Genomic DNA, 15,517 nt, shown 5'->3' on the forward strand with positions numbered 1-15,517 from the left:
TGGATGATCCAGTGCTGGGATCCAGAGATGGGAAAGTCAGGAGGAGTTGCAGAGCAGGGATAAATTACTGGACACTGAATGGTTCTTCTGAATGTTGAAAAATTGGTGGAAATGTCAAATTACAACATCAGTAAAAAATTGAGAAGTCATTGGGAAAGGTTTCCTATTTTCAATGAACTCTACTGACTACACTAAAGATTATCCCTAGCATTTCCCAGTGTCCGTACTCCAAACACAGGCAACACTGGTGCTAGTTAGCCTTTTGTCAAGCAGCTTGCTTTGTGGTTAATATGAGCCTTGTTTCCTCCACTGTGGGCTCACCTGCCCAACATCTCTGTCCAGATGTTACATCTCGTTTCTGTCCATGTATATCCAGGATTGAACGGAGTGGGGAGGAAGAAGAGTCTCCATGACTCCAGGCCCAGAAGTCTGCCCATTATGAAAAATGTATAAACAACATATTCCGTGAAGTGCAACAAAATCTATCACGCCTCACAATATAAAGTAGTTCAAACCTTGGAGATGCACAAAACTGAACTGGACACAGCCCTGAACAACCTGATTTGACTTTGAAGTTAGCCCTGCTCTGCAGATTGGACTGGAGACCTCTAAACCCTTCCAAACTAAACAGTTTTATGATTGCAATTGTCAACTCCCTCCTGCAGCCCCAACAGCAGAGAGGACCCACACCAAGAAGTGGGCAGACCATGCTTTGCTTGCGCAACTTCCCCAGCTGATCTGCACTGTATTTGTTAACTAAATAACTGCATTTATGAGGGAGGAAAAAAACCGCTCTCCACTTTGGAGAGCAAGGAGAGGAGGAAAGACCCCGTGCCTGTACAAGCCAGCTCCCAAAGTGAAGGAAACAATCCACAAGCACCATGGTGTGAGCACTGGCACCTCTGGGACGGGCTGGTGCTCACTTGCTGTCTTGCCAGGGGATCTCCATCTCTCCTATTTCCCCCATTCCTCAAGGTGTCTTACCTTACTGGGAGGGCATGTTTGTGGTGGCAGGGAAGTATCTCACCAGAGGTGCAGGACCTTGACTTTGGCCTCTGGCAGTAGCAGAATATCAGTAGAAAAACTAAAAGATTTTGTAGTGGGTCCAGAGCGAGCTTGTGGTGCAGAAGCCAAATCCAATTGTTCTAACTTTAATAGATTTACTTTACATTTGCACTGACATGGCTAAAAGAGGTTGCTGGCTCAGTATTTCTGCAAAAACAAGCAAAACACAAACTAGCAGCTGTTAAAGGAATAAGCCACCACCCAAAACCACTTCCTTATGACAGGGCATTTTCACGCGTTCAAATTTTGTACAGCTCTCTGATGATTTCAGTATTAGGTTCAATTATGCTAGTTTCCTGATTCAGCTGGTGCGCGGAAGTGAATATGTCCTCTAAAATACTGAACGGTGCATACATATCTACAAAGTCTCCAGCTTTACAGAGAAAACTATAGTACATGAAAACAGCCTAAGCTGAATGTCCCCCACAATCACCTTCATTCAACCCAGGCCATTCAAATTGACCTTCTACATTTGTTACAGGCTTCAAAAGGACAATGTCCAAGCCACTCACAAAGTGGTTTCTGGTCTTTAAAAGACACCTTGTAGAAAGCTGTGCTGTCTGTTTGTTGATTTGGGGAGATAATTTTGAGTGGTGGAGACAAGGGGAGCAATGTAAATGGACAGAAATTCAGGAATAGGAAGAAGCACGACTGCTGCCGGCAAACTCCCACTACAGTAACTCCTGTGCCCAGGGAAATCACGAATGGCCACAAGAAGACGCAGGGAGAACCGAGTCAATCACAGTTTTTAGATGTGAAGCTCAGTACAAGATGTAGTTATGTCTGAGTTTGAGTATGACCTCAAGATCAACTTCAACTATGATTATAAATCAAGAGGACATTTATGGGTGGGCTCAGGGAGACAGACCTGAGAACCAAGGAAAGGTGGAAAGGTAAGCTCAAGACTCCCAACGAGGGAAAACTCTTAAAGCTACTGAGATCAGCAGCATAAATAGGATGACAAAACTGAGGACATCAACTACACCACCATATTTTTCTTTGGCCTAATGTCAGGGATGACTGTAGGCCTGTCACAGCCTGTGCTAATAGGCAGCCACATATGTACAGCTCTTGAGGAAAGGGAAGTAAAATTTTATGTTGAGCCTAATATCAATAAGAGCCGATGTAACAGTAAGACTCGTATTCCTCTCGCCTTTAGAGGAAATACTCGACTCTCTGAAAATGGCTTGTACTGCAGTCATTTACCAGAGATCAGGTCACCTCGGTCCTGCTACAGACAACGGAGGGTTGCTCAGTGGAGCTGAAGCTGTGATTTATTTCCATGTAAATCAGACCCCTACATCTGGTTGGATGAATTGCACCGTAAAATCTATTGACTGTATTGACTAGATCTCTACTGACTATAAAGAGAACTTAAATACCTATTGCATGCATAGACCCATACATTAATACATCTAAATTTCGTTACCTTAATGTGGCTTTGAGTCCTGCCTCTCAGGCAAAAAGTTTCCCATCCCTCAAGAGTTTTCAGTGTAAATATCCAAATCCAAGTTAGTCACCCGAGTTCTCCTTTGTAGTCAGTGGAAATTTTCAGGCACTGCAAAAGGTGATTAATCTCACCTATTTTAGAATCACCTTTAGGATGAGATTAATTGCACTCCAGAAATTTCTACTTCCTGGTTTTTTTCAGCAGCTATAAAAGGAGTCCAGACAGCTACCTCAGATAAGGCGCTAGATGGATGGATCTCATTGTGAAGGTTGAGAGACAGCCTCTCAAGCCCTGATGAAAAGCAGGGAAACAAATACAGTTGCTTTAAGTAATTTAGCACTGAAGAGAATAGCGTATTTTAGAATGTACTATGCAATAATGCCATATTCTGAAACTGCTACGAGTATGCATCTGCTAGACCCCACCTCTGTGCAGTGTCATTGCACCCAGGACCTGACATGGTAATGGAGCAACATCTACAGTAACAAGTGAGACAAAATCAGGAGAAATGTCCAAATATCAGCAACAACGCAACTAGCAATATCTTCTTGTGTGTATTACAAAAATTATAAGAAATTTGGTAATGAAGGATCAGTGGGCTCTTCCTCCTGGCTTAGTACCACAAAAACCATTTTTTTGTTAATATGTCAAGATGTGGGGGTGAAGTATTTGAACTTCCACAGGAGTTTGATCCGCACAAGGAATGTTGGAACAGAGAAGGCAGAAGCCTTGGTAAAGTCCCATGAACAGAAAAGGAAAGGGTATAGAAAATAAAGTGTGTTATTGGATGCACACATAGGGTGAAACATATTATTTCAATGGGACAAAATTTCTTGGGGTTTTATCTAAGTCAAAGGCCTTATCCCAAAGCAAAGTGCCTTTTTTGCATAGACGCAGGAGGATATCCTCAAAGTGGCAAGATCTCACGTATAACAATTATGTCTATGTCATCCAAAGATGCTCGGTCCTGCTCTCTGTCCGCGAGGGCAGCTGGTGTGACCAGTGCCCATACCACTGACCTCACTTGCCTCCAAAGCAGGGAGCCACATGCAGACTCCTACGGGGAGTGGTCCCAGGTCTGTGGCAACACCTGGTCTGTGCCCAGTCACTCAGCTGTCTGAGACTAAAACCATGGCAGAGGTCATCCAGCAATGTTGTGTTACTGGCCAGTGCGTGCCGCTACTCGGGAACATCCCCAGCATGGCTCTGCCAATTAGTCTAGAGACAGTTAATGACTACTCTAGGCATGAGAAAAACTGCTGCCATATCTGCAGTGCGAGGATGGTCCTGAGCAGTGACCCTGTCCATCTGGTGTCACTGCACAGATGATGTGTGTGGTCTGATCAGGGAGCTTCAACCAGTTGCGTGCATTGAAATTCTTCCAGCATGTCTCACAAGAGCAGCAGTGTTAGCAAAGGTAGAAGAGCAAATTCCAGTTCTTGTAATTACCTTCCTAAATTAATTCCCCTGCAATTTCAATCAGCTGCTCTTGACATTCCCTCCTCAGGGTGTAATCCCTCCTCATAAACACTCTGAGCAGTGCATGGAGAGGCATGAGGGGAACAAAGATAAGCAGAGCTGATGCTGCACTGCTGAGAGCCTGGTGGGCAGCTCCCCACCGTGCGCTTCAGGGATTTCACTATCAGTCCCTCAACAGCTGTACTTGCTTCTCCTCCATCCCTACTGAAAACAGAAAATTTTAGACTCTCTATTTACAGTCAGGGGGGAATGCCCTGTAAAAAATCTTCTGGTTAAGGATTAACATCTCTGTCCTTCACCTGAAATTAGGTATAACCCAAATCTAATGGCTCCCATAAAATATACAAGAACTAGGACTTGGGTGGATCGGGGCATTTAAGCCTTCAGCGTTGCTTTAGATCTACTCTAGCGGCGGACGGCACTACGAACATTGAATTATTTTGTTACAGGAGATAAACACTTACCATGTCAAAAGCATGGAAAATCTGAGATGGGAAGATAACAATTAAATGCATATCACTGAACTAAATGGATAAACATATCCCAGCATTCAGGTTTTACCAAAAAGAAATGAGGAAATATTTGCTGTTTTGACATACGTGCAATGTCTCATAAAATCTTAGTTCTGGTATTAATTCACATGACCGGGAGAAACTACATGAAATGAAAAACTGGCTTCAGAGCTATAAATAAACCCATAACAAATGACACCGTACTAAGCAGGAAGGGGGAAGTTGTTATTTAGTGAAATGCTGAATGGATTTTCTTAGTTCTGGTCTTATTAAGTGCTTCCTTAATGATCTACAAAAAGAATGAAATTAAATGTTAACAAAATTACGAGGTACTAATCTGGAAGGTGATCAAAACACCAGTGAGGACAGAAGAAAGTAAATATGAAAAGCATCTGGGATTAGACAACACCGCTGGAAAGTCAACATGACAATCACAAACTAATACAGCTCAGCGAAGGAATGCAAAACGCATCCATACAGCTCTCAGAAAGAATTCTGAACACAGGGAGGACAAGCAAGGTGCAAGCATTCATAGCATGAAATAAAGCCTGTAAAGTCAAAGGAAGACAGACAACAGCCAACCCAGGCAGGATTATGATTCCTCCCGTCACTGCCATACAATGGACCTGTAATGCTCCACCACCACGTACCAGCAACCTAGAAAAAGCAGGAAAAACTATAGCAAGATTAATGCATTTAGGAGAAGGGAGTGAGAGCGTATGCCACCTCAAGAGAGACACTGGACGCTTCGGATGTCAGGGTCTCAGCATCTCTCCAAACTGAGATTTAGCAGTGATGGAGATAGTCAACCCCACTTCAGCATGGTTTTTAAAAGCCACACAAACGAGCAAAAGGCAGCACCTGTAAGGAGGGCAAGGTGTTATCCTGGTGACTATAACCAGAGGTGGCTATTAAGGTAGGGGAGGGATGAAGACCTGTGATGGGTCCTGTGGAGAACAGTAGCTTAGGAGGATCACACACAGCCCAAGTAGAGCAGCAGGTTGGTTGTGCAGAGGAAGATGATGATACCTAGTGCTACTTTCCACCAAATCTCAGTCACGCCCTTCTGCTTTGGCTGCGTCACCTTGGATAGGTTCCTCCTGACGTCAGTGGGACCTTTCACTTGCTCCAAGTTAAACATGCTCTTAAGTAGTTTGCTCACTTAAGGCTGGAGAAGGTAATTTATAGATTTCCAGCCTGAAAGTTCTCCCACAGTGCCCTTTTCCAAAGTAGGTTACCAGGAACCTAAATATCCCTGGGCATGTCCCTCTCTCCACAGAAAATGCTAAATTTCCCAACTATCATCTTAAGACAGAAGGCAGCATATACTTAACGGCTCCTGTGGACCATATTCCTTGTAAAGCTATTAATATTTAAGTTATCCCATTTAACAGAGTATCTGCCAGAAGCAATAGCAGATGCAATGTCTCCGTGCCTTCATTCCTTCTGTAAAATTCCATGCACAAGAAGGGAATGTAACGTTATTAAATACAAGAATAAACATTATCATTTATTTATACCATGCAAGGCTGATCATAGTAGTACCCAACCACCCAGCTGCCTGGCTATATCAAAGGTCACCAATCTATTATGTTTCTAAATAAGATATAACTGATCTTCACACTCACTTGACTGATTTTGTTTAGAAAGTTTCTTACGGTTGTTAAATTAGATCCAAAGTATTCAAATTCAGACCTTGTCCTTGAATATACAAGCCATCACCTGACCTTGCACATATATCTCAATGCTGGAAAGGACCAAGAAGTACAGAACTGTGCTCTACATACATGCACAGGTTTGTATGTTGGCAAAGCTATCAATAAAGATTATTTAATCAAGAAAAGTTTGAAGACAAGGAGCCCCAAAGAAAGAACAGAAAGATGCCCGGTGAGTAAATGCCTTTGGGGTCATGTTTGGGAGAAGTAGGAACTGCTGGGGCACCTTCATGTTCACTCAAGCACACAGTGGTATATAACTGGCATTATATGTATGTGAGGATTTTTTAAGCCAGCTGTTAATATGCATAGTCCTTAGTTACTATTATTTCCATTAGGTTTGTTTTGAATGTTTCTACATTCTGCACCAAAACGAGAGAAATGGGTGTGGAAGGTCTCTCCCTGCTCATTTTTGAAACGTTTCCCCAATCTCCACCTCAGCTTAAAACAAGAAGTAAAACTCATGTGACCTCTCCCCCTGGCAGCCGACCCAGAGGTGCCCAGACCCTGCTGTGCCCGGTGATGATCTGATGATGTTTGCTGTGAGGAGCAAAGAGAGGCACGAGAAGAAACTGAGATGGCTTTTACAAGCCGAGTGGTACCTCCAACCAGACTACCTACCACCCCTAGCTGCTGCGCTGCAGATATTGCAATAACTCTAGTCCTGGGCTTTATCATTAAAGGACTATCGGACTAGACGATCTTTGAAGGTCCCTTCCAACCCAACAGATTCTATGATTCTATGACTTGATTCTATGACTTGATTCCAGGACTGCTGGGGCAGCACTGAGATGATGCTACTCTTCACTACCAAGTTTCTCAAAAGAGAAGAAAAACACCATTTGCTGGCTGTTGGAATGGTTTTGCTGTATCACCTCTGGTCAAAATGATGAAATTTGGGACTGCTCAGTTTCACAGAAATTACACCAGGGGCTATGACTATTTTCTGAGGGTCTCATTCCTCGGCTGAGCTGGCGGCATCGAAAGACTGGCTGCTGAGTGTTTGCTGTCGCTGTCATCACCGATGCTCGCCCACACATCACACCTTCCCTCATGCATCACCGGCCACGGTGGATCTCAACACCCATCCAGATGAGGCTGCACCATGTGGTGTGCACAGCGGATTGCACTTGCAGAAGGGCACTCAGGGACCTGCATCCCCAGGGATTTCGGGGGGACACTGAGCTGCATGCCTGTGCTCCAGGCAGCCTTGAGCCTGCAGCTCCGGCGAGCCCATCAAACAGGCATGAAGCAGCACCAAAACTCAGCAAGTTAGCAGCGTAGCCATGGCAACACCAAGGGCACAAGCTGACCGACCCGACCCATGGGTACCCACTATGGGAGTGGGTCTCGCTGTCAGCACCAACACCCTAGCAAAGAGTTATGAGACTGTAGGTGAAAACACACCTATTCCCACCAAAGTGTCAGGTCTATCATTTCAGCTCTGGAGCTGAAACAAGCGTTGGGCATCTACGAGCTGCTGAATCAATTCTGAAGCTATGGTTGTGGCTGGCAAACTGCTCAGATTATACATTCTGTGGCTCCCCCAGGTTCTGCTGACCCTTCTCGCTCCCACCAGCAAACCCCAGGTGTCAGCAGCTGGTGAGCACAGCCTGCCATGCCAGCTGGTCCCAGCAGCTGAGATGATACGGTCGCATCTCACTAAACCGCACACAGACCCAGGGCACACTCCGTAAGCCTCGATGGAGATGCGATAGCAGAGGTGTGCGGTGAGGTCTCCAATGACTAAGACTTCATTATTTTTTACAAAGTATACTGCAGAATATTTATCCATGCATTACAATGGATTAGCATAAATAATTAAAACAGAACTCGTATTGGCGAGCACATGAGCAAAGGGCAATTGCTAATGGACCAGGCTTGCTCTGCTGCTCTGGGGACCCACTTAGACACACAAGTCTGTGCCAAACAGGACAAGGAAGGATTCATATTTGTCCTTCTTACCCCGACCATGTTCCCATCTCAGCCCAGATGGCTGACACAGGCTGACGGATCAACACATCTTACGGAGCACCTCCCGAAGGGCAAAGAGGAGTATAATGGAAAGTCCCCAGACCTTCAACCTGTTCTCCGAGTCCCTCAACACTCTTTTCCGCAAACAACCCACCCACAATCAGTCATGCAAGAGGTGCTCGCTGGTGCTTCCCAGAAACACTGACGGTTTGATGGATCGCGTGACTCTGCCTCGTCTTTTTATTCCAGGCATTAAAAGGTATTGAAATAAGATGGCATGGCAAATAGGGAAGGGTTTTCAAGTGTTCCCCATGGCTTCCCTCTCCCATCGGCAGGTATGCCGTGGTGAACCACATCAGCAGAGGGCAGCCACTATTGCACGCTTTCACAAAAAAGAAAACCTGATCCCAAGCCTTTTCCTAGTCTTATTTTCCCATGAAAGTAAAGTCTGTAGCTGTCTAAGAGGATGGTATGAAAATAAGAGTATCTCCTAGCTACTTCTCCTTCAGCCTCTCTTTTCTTTAAGTCAGGTTGAAAATTTTCCACAAATTGATCTGAATTTTGTTACCTTTCTGGACTCTGTCCATTATCCACCAAAGATTTAGTGCTTACAATTAAAAAGAAACTGGAAAATAAAAATCTTACCTGTTTTCAATTTTCCATTTGATTCCTTTATGCTTCTGTGCATAAAGTGTTTGGATGGCTCGTGGAGGCCAACAGGTCTCCAGTTGGTCTCCCTGGCCAAAGCACGCATCCCACGAGGCACAACCGCAGGGGTTTCCTGCAATATATTGTGCTGCACAACACAAAGGGAAACACCCCGCAGGAACAGCAGTTATCCCTACAGGGGCACCAGCTCAGAAAAGAGCAGCGATAGATTGTAGCCCGACCCACAACCCCCAAGAGACGTTTCCAAATTAAAAACCTCAAAGCTTAAACCAGATTTTATTTATTTTAATTTTTTACTGAAAATGTTCTGCAGGAGTTTAGCTTTACAGAGGCGAAATTTTTTTCATGGGAAAATCAATTTTCTCTTCCCAACTATGCCATTAAGATATTGCCATATTGCCAAGAAGTCTGTGAACCCTGGTGTCCTAGCAGAGGGGAACTTCATGGGTGTGAGGTAAATCTCATGCCTAGCAGAGCTGCCAGAGAATAAACGTTTTCAGATGGTGAAGGAAACAGAATCAGCGTCTTTGGGACCAAATCACCTTTCTCTTCGCTATAAGGATAGGCTTGGACAAACTCACTTGTGCAGAACAAAGAAGGAGGAAGAATCGCAAGGAAAATATCTCATGTCGCTTTCCATAAATCACTGCCAGTGAAAGCAGAACACTAAAATTGCCATCAGGAATTTACCCCTTTCTCCCCTGCATCTTTGTCTCCAGGGCTTGGTAGTCCCCGATCACGTTTATGCATTCTCATTGAATTATCTCAATACATTGAATCATTTCAGTAGATCTAACCCCACCTAAACCAAAGTGAGTGTTTACAACAGGCACTGCGTCAAACCATATTTATGTGCACATTATAGCAGTGAGATACACACAGGATCATGACCCCTTTGCAGCCATATGGGTATCACTGTACGACTTAACGAGATCCCATCTGTACCACCCTTGTAAAAGTTCTGGCACCCAAAGCTTTTGCAAAGGCCTCGCAAAGCCCCTTCCTGTCCCCACCCAACACCCTCGGCGTGTCCTGGAAGTCACAACCTTTTTCCATCAGGAGCTTCCCACCTCCTAAACCCTGGGATATACAGAGCACAGGAGTCCTTTGCATCATCTCTTCATTAAACGCCTCTGAATGCTTGGGTCTGTAAGGAGCTCATCACATCCACCCATGCTGCAAACCCTTTTGGCCCTCGGCTGCGTATTCTCTCGGCTTTTTCGTATCCGAAAGCAACCTTCTTACTCTTAATTTTGGCTGCATGTTATTTATCGCAAAGTTACTCAGAAGATTGAGACAAAGTGTAACGTGTCATTAAGATAAATGGGACTCTTCCTGAAAATTAAAACAGCATCAAATTTGTATTTTTTTTTATGGAAAGGCTGGCAATCTCTCACCTACCCAAGGGAAAGTGTGAACAGTTCTAGTGTGAAAAGAAGCACTGGGGGACTGCTGGGATGGCACTACGCAGGGTCACAGCAGCACCTCCAACATGAGAGAGACTCCTTTTCAGAAAGAAAAAAAAATGTTAAAAGACAATTCATTTGAAAGCAAGAACAAAGAGTCTGGATCCATCAGCTTAGGTGCTGCTTCCCCACGGCACTGCTCCTGCTCTCCAGCAAGTCATCGTTCTCCAGTCGCAGGAACAAGCTCTGAAGCCTGTCAGCGAGATCTCAGCACACTCTTCCATCGCTTTCGGCAGATTTCTTTTGTAGAGTTCGATCCTACAGTGAGGTAAAGAGCCCACAACTTTCACTGAGTTCAGGAGGAGCTGAGACTGAACAGAAACACAGTGTGGCTAAGGGTAGCCTTGGACTACTGAGCCCCCCAGGGTGTCCTGGGAAAGGATGGGATGTCTGTGCTGGGGAGCGGGACTTGTGTATTTTACTTCCTATAAGGATAAGGACTCCAAAAAGTGGGGTTTTTTTAATTAAAGTTGAATTTGGCACTGATTGTCTTAACAAGACTGCTATTGACTTCTATGAGAGCAGGTCAGACCCACATCTCAGTTTTGAGCAGCCACCAAAGACAAGCTGGCCACATAGTGCATCAGGTCCACAACCAAGAAGGATCAAACCTTACAAACATGCTGATTTTTTTCCCGTTCTATGATCCATGTTGCATAAGGATCTTAAGGTTTACCACACATCTGGAGAGCTATCTAAAATGAATGTTGAGACTTGGAAATTCTTAGACCATTGCAAATAAACGTGAATCTCTCACCTCGTCTCAGCCTTTCTAGACTCATCCACCGTCCTGTTACGTATAGCCAGACATGAGCCTGGGCATGGATTTAACCCAGATGCCACAGCTGGGCCACAGAGAGATGCCAAACTGCTCATAAAGCCCCACTTATGCAATTGGGGGGGGGGGGGTGTTAATTAAGGCAGGATAAACAGGGAGCCCCTCTGTCTAGACGTGGCTCTCCCCAACAAGAAACAGCGTTACACAACACTGAGCACGATCGAACAGCAAGCTCCGGACCAAAGACTCTTCCCAGCACAACCCACCCCAAATGCTGTCACCGCCTGCCTGCTAGCGCAGGGTTTCCTACAGCAAAAAAAGGGGCGAAAGAACTGAAAAAGTGTCACGGCATCCAGCGTCCGCATTTTCACAGAAATGAAGCTGGAAAGCAGGAACCTGTGTCCCATGATGGACTTTACGAAAACACTGACAAGAGGGGAGCAGAAATGAGTGAGTGGCACAAGCAGCACTTCAGTAGCGAACGCTGCCGTTTACTCCTCACCCAGGGCTAAATCCCTGCAAACATCAATGAGAAATTTGCCTGAAGGTAAAATCACAGCCCTGCACTCAAGGTGTTTATTGGCAAGTGCAAAGACTACACGGATGGTCAGGACTTCCCAAGATCCAGCTCCAGGCTCACAGCCCATGCAGCCGAGAGCACTTTGTTTGACTTTGGCAAATAAACCAATTTCAGAAATCATTGCTTAAATCCTCGATCACAGAGAGCTCCGTAGACGCTATAGCATTAAAGAAAAACAGTAACACCATGATCACTGATAATCCCTTGCGTTTTCAAACACATTCACAACACTAAAGCCCACATTTATTTTAATAGAACCCTGACAACTCCATTCTGGGATGTAAACAGATTTATTTTTTCTACATTCCCTATGAAAACTTAAAGGAACAGAATTTTTAGGAATGCAAAACAGTGGTCATTTATTTGGCTTGTCACCTTTGGGCCACAAAACGAGTTTGTTTCGTCTCAGTTCGCTTGTGGCCAGTTTAAGTTTCTGGCTGACAGCACTGCAAGGCTCGGTTCTCATGCACTGCGGGGTGACGGTGACTCGACCAAAAGCCAACGGTTTTCATTTGACACTTTCAACTACTGAAAGTCGTCTCACTCGGGGTTTATACCAGCCAGTTTAACCGCACGCGATGCTCTAGGCTGAACTGGAGCCGGCAGCGTTCCCCCTTACGCACTTTTGAGCCTTCAAACTGCTCAGCACTCGGGTCTTTCTGGCGCCCCTTTTCCAGGGTCTAAGCCACAGGGGCTGGGACATGCCGCTCCAAGGCCAGGCGGGTGTACGCGCAGGGGAGAGACACAGACTTAAAAGCGGCTTGCTCATTTTGGAAAACCCGACGACAGATAATAAATAAATAAATAAACCAACCAACCAGCACACCCCGTAATAAGACCCTTGCTGTACCCCCACCTCGGTGCTGGAGAGAGCCCCCCCGGAGCGCCTGACGCCCAGAATGATAAAGCAAAACGGTGGCCCCCGGGGCGCATCTCCCGGGGGCAACCCCCGGGGCATCCCCCCCCGCCCCCGCCCCGCTCCGCTCTCCGCGGAGGGCAGCGCGCCCGCGTTACTCACACGAAGGCGTGATAGAGCAGCGCCCAGCCGCGGGGTCGCTCCAGGGCGTCGTAGATCAAAGTTTGGATGCGGCGGTACTTGGCGTGGTTCCGCTTCACCGGGCGGCTCAGGGGGGTCTTCGCCAGCAGCCCCAGCCCCGGCGGGCTCCGCTTGCCGCCCTCCTCCTTCCCGCCGCCCTCCAGCAGCAGCGTCCCGTCGCGGTCGGCGCCGGTGCCCAGGGCTAGCGAGCCCTGCTCGGGGTCGCCAACGCCGCCCGCCGCCGCTCGCCGCCCCGCCGCCGCCGCCGCCGCCGCCGCCCCGCCGGCCGGGCTACCGCCCGCCGCGCCGCGCCGAGCCTTCAGCCCCATGGTCGCCGCCGGGCCCCGGAGGCGAGCTGCAGATCGGCGGCGGCAGCCCCGGGAGCCCCAAGGCCATGATCCGAGCTCCCCGCCCCTCCCCCCCAAAAAATGATTTCTTTATCGATGTATATATATATACATGGATGCATATATATATATATGTATATAGGGAGGGAAGGGGGTAAAAAAATAAAGGTGGGATGGGGGAGGCAGTCACATCCCCGCTCACATCCCCGTCAGGTCATCCTCGCCGGCAGGAGCGCGGCGGGCACCTGGGCCGGCGCAAGGGAGGGAAATCATCGCGGAGTTTATTTACCAGCCCGATGCCCGAGCCCCTTCCTCCCCCCCCACCCTCCCCCCCTCCCGCCTCCTCTTCCTCCTCCTCCCAGCTCCTGCCTTCCCCCCCCCGCCCCCCCCCCCCCCCCCCCAAGCCCTCACGTTAGGGAGTGGCCCATTGTATGCAGCCAGCAAATAGCCGGGCGCCCGCCCCCCGCTCCCCCAGCCCCGGGTGTCTAGTCATCCACGCTGCGTGGGGCACCGGCGCCGGCTCTCCGCCACGGGGCCGCCCCCCCCCCCCCCCCCCCGGCCCCGCTTGCCAGCCCCCGACAGCCGCCGCTGGGGCCGCCGGAGCCGAGCGGGGAGATCCCGGCAGCCGGCGGAAGGGGAGACCCCGCTCGACACCCGGGGATCCCCCTGCAGCATCACAGCCCCCCTCCCCCGCTGCGGCTGGAGGGGAGGGAGAGGAGGGGAGGGGAGGGGGAGGGCATCCCCGGCCCCCGGCGGGGGGTTGCTTTCACCGCCGGAGCAGGAAGGAGCGGAGGATGGGGATGAAGGATGCCGGGAGAGGCGGCGGGTGGGCGGCTGGAGGCGCTGCCTGACGATGCGGCTCGTTCCGAGCCCAGCCGGAGCCTCCGCCCGCGGAGCGGGGATTGGGGGTGGGGGACAGCACGGCCGGGCAGCCCCCGGCCCCATCGCGGAGCTGCTTTTTGCACGGGTCTCTTGTGGGAGATGCTGCTCCTGCCCCAGCCCGGGCTGCGGTCCCCAGCCCGGGGCGCTCCCCGAGGGAGCAGCGGCGGGGGGCCAAGCCCGGCTGCAGCCCCGGGGGGGTCCGCCCTGACCGTCGGACTAATAGCTACCCCCCACCCCCCCGCTTTAGCATCCCGGTCCAGTCTCGGCCCTAAATCCTTGAAGGGATGTGATTTTGGCCGTGAAGAAGGTGGGAAGAGACAGCTTTTGTGTGCCCTGCACCTTTGGTGCCCTGGGATTTCTGCCAGAACACACCAGGAACATCGTAGCCCTCTCCTGGCAGAGCTGCTCTTGAGTAAAAACCTGACTGCAGGGCTGAGCATTCGCATAGCTACACCTTGGGAGGATACAAAAGGGTCTAACACAGCCTTTCTTTCTCGCCTGATAAGAATAATAATAAAAAATAAATAAATAATTTTTAAAAAGACAAAAAGACAAAGCCTTACAGATTGCTGGTTATTTTCATGAGAGGTCCTCCTCCTCCTCCAGATGGGGGAGTTTTCCTGGTATCTCCTGAAGAGATGCCAAGACACCCAAGAGCCCTTCCAGACTTATAAGAGAAGCAGATTTGCCACCTACTCTAACTGCTCCTGCTCCATTCCCCAGGGGATTTGTGAGCTGAGCAGCCCTCCTGTTTCACACACCAGGAAGGACAGTAGATGGACAGGGAGCTCCTGGAAGTGATTTTTGGACCTACCACAGTGCTGCAGGGGCCATATTACCTTGGACCAGACTATAGGCCACTACTGGAGATGTCCCAGGTCACACCAAAATTACACTTCTGCCATCCCATTGCTGGGTGGAAGAAGGACTGTTTCCCCTCTGATATTTGGACCTTCTGAGGGTCCAGACTGAGCAGATTCAGTGCCAAAGAAGAAAAAATGGCTCTCACAGCCTGGAGCTCCCCCTGCTACTGTTCCCCTCCCAGTTCATAGCTAACACATCTGCTTTCAGCTCTGCAAGCTCCAGCATTAATATGTCTCAGGCTCCATCTGATTTTGAACCTTTGCAACCTCAAGGGATTTGTCCACAAGCAGATGCGAGCAGACAGCACGGTGTCTCACCCCCACGGCCACCGCGTCAGCAGCCAGCGTCGGGTTTGCTGAGATCTCCATGACACTATCAGCAAGAAGTGGCTGGCCCGAGCGCGGCACCGGGAAGGCACGCATTCCGCTCCCCGCTCGGCTGACATCTATCAGCATCATTTGAATGTCATTTATAGCTGTATTCCCAAGGAGGGCTGTGGGAGGCTAGGAAGTTTTGATAACTGGGCCATTTATCTCTCTCCAGCTCCTGTTCTACCTCAGTACAATAGCGATGATACTTCCCAATACCACAGGGGAGCTATAAGCATTAGTGAGGATGTATGGGGCACTGAGAATAGAGCACTTACTTCAGAGAACACCCCATGCCTTGACTTCATCCCAGCATTACATAGGAAGAGGTG

The 15,517-nt window shown here is 48.5% G+C and overlaps 1 protein-coding gene across 2 annotated transcripts in view; it reads right to left on the reverse strand.

Moving 5' to 3' along the window:
* KCNQ3 (potassium voltage-gated channel subfamily Q member 3) overlaps positions 1 to 13,173 on the reverse strand; it is a 211,968-nt gene extending 198,795 nt beyond the window's left edge. Inside the window, exon 1 of one of the 2 annotated variants that reach the window (XM_074577851.1) lies at positions 12,707 to 13,173. In XM_074577851.1, coding sequence (XP_074433952.1) covers positions 12,707 to 13,053 — 347 coding nt within the window. In that variant the 5' untranslated portion in view covers positions 13,054 to 13,173. The remainder of the gene's footprint in view (positions 1 to 12,706) is intronic. The other variant, XM_074577853.1, reaches the window with a different exon arrangement.
* Positions 13,174 to 15,517: the final 2,344 nt, after the last annotated feature.

This window comes from Larus michahellis, chromosome 2, assembly GCF_964199755.1.
Source record: "Larus michahellis chromosome 2, bLarMic1.1, whole genome shotgun sequence".
NCBI lineage: Eukaryota > Metazoa > Chordata > Aves > Charadriiformes > Laridae > Larus > Larus michahellis.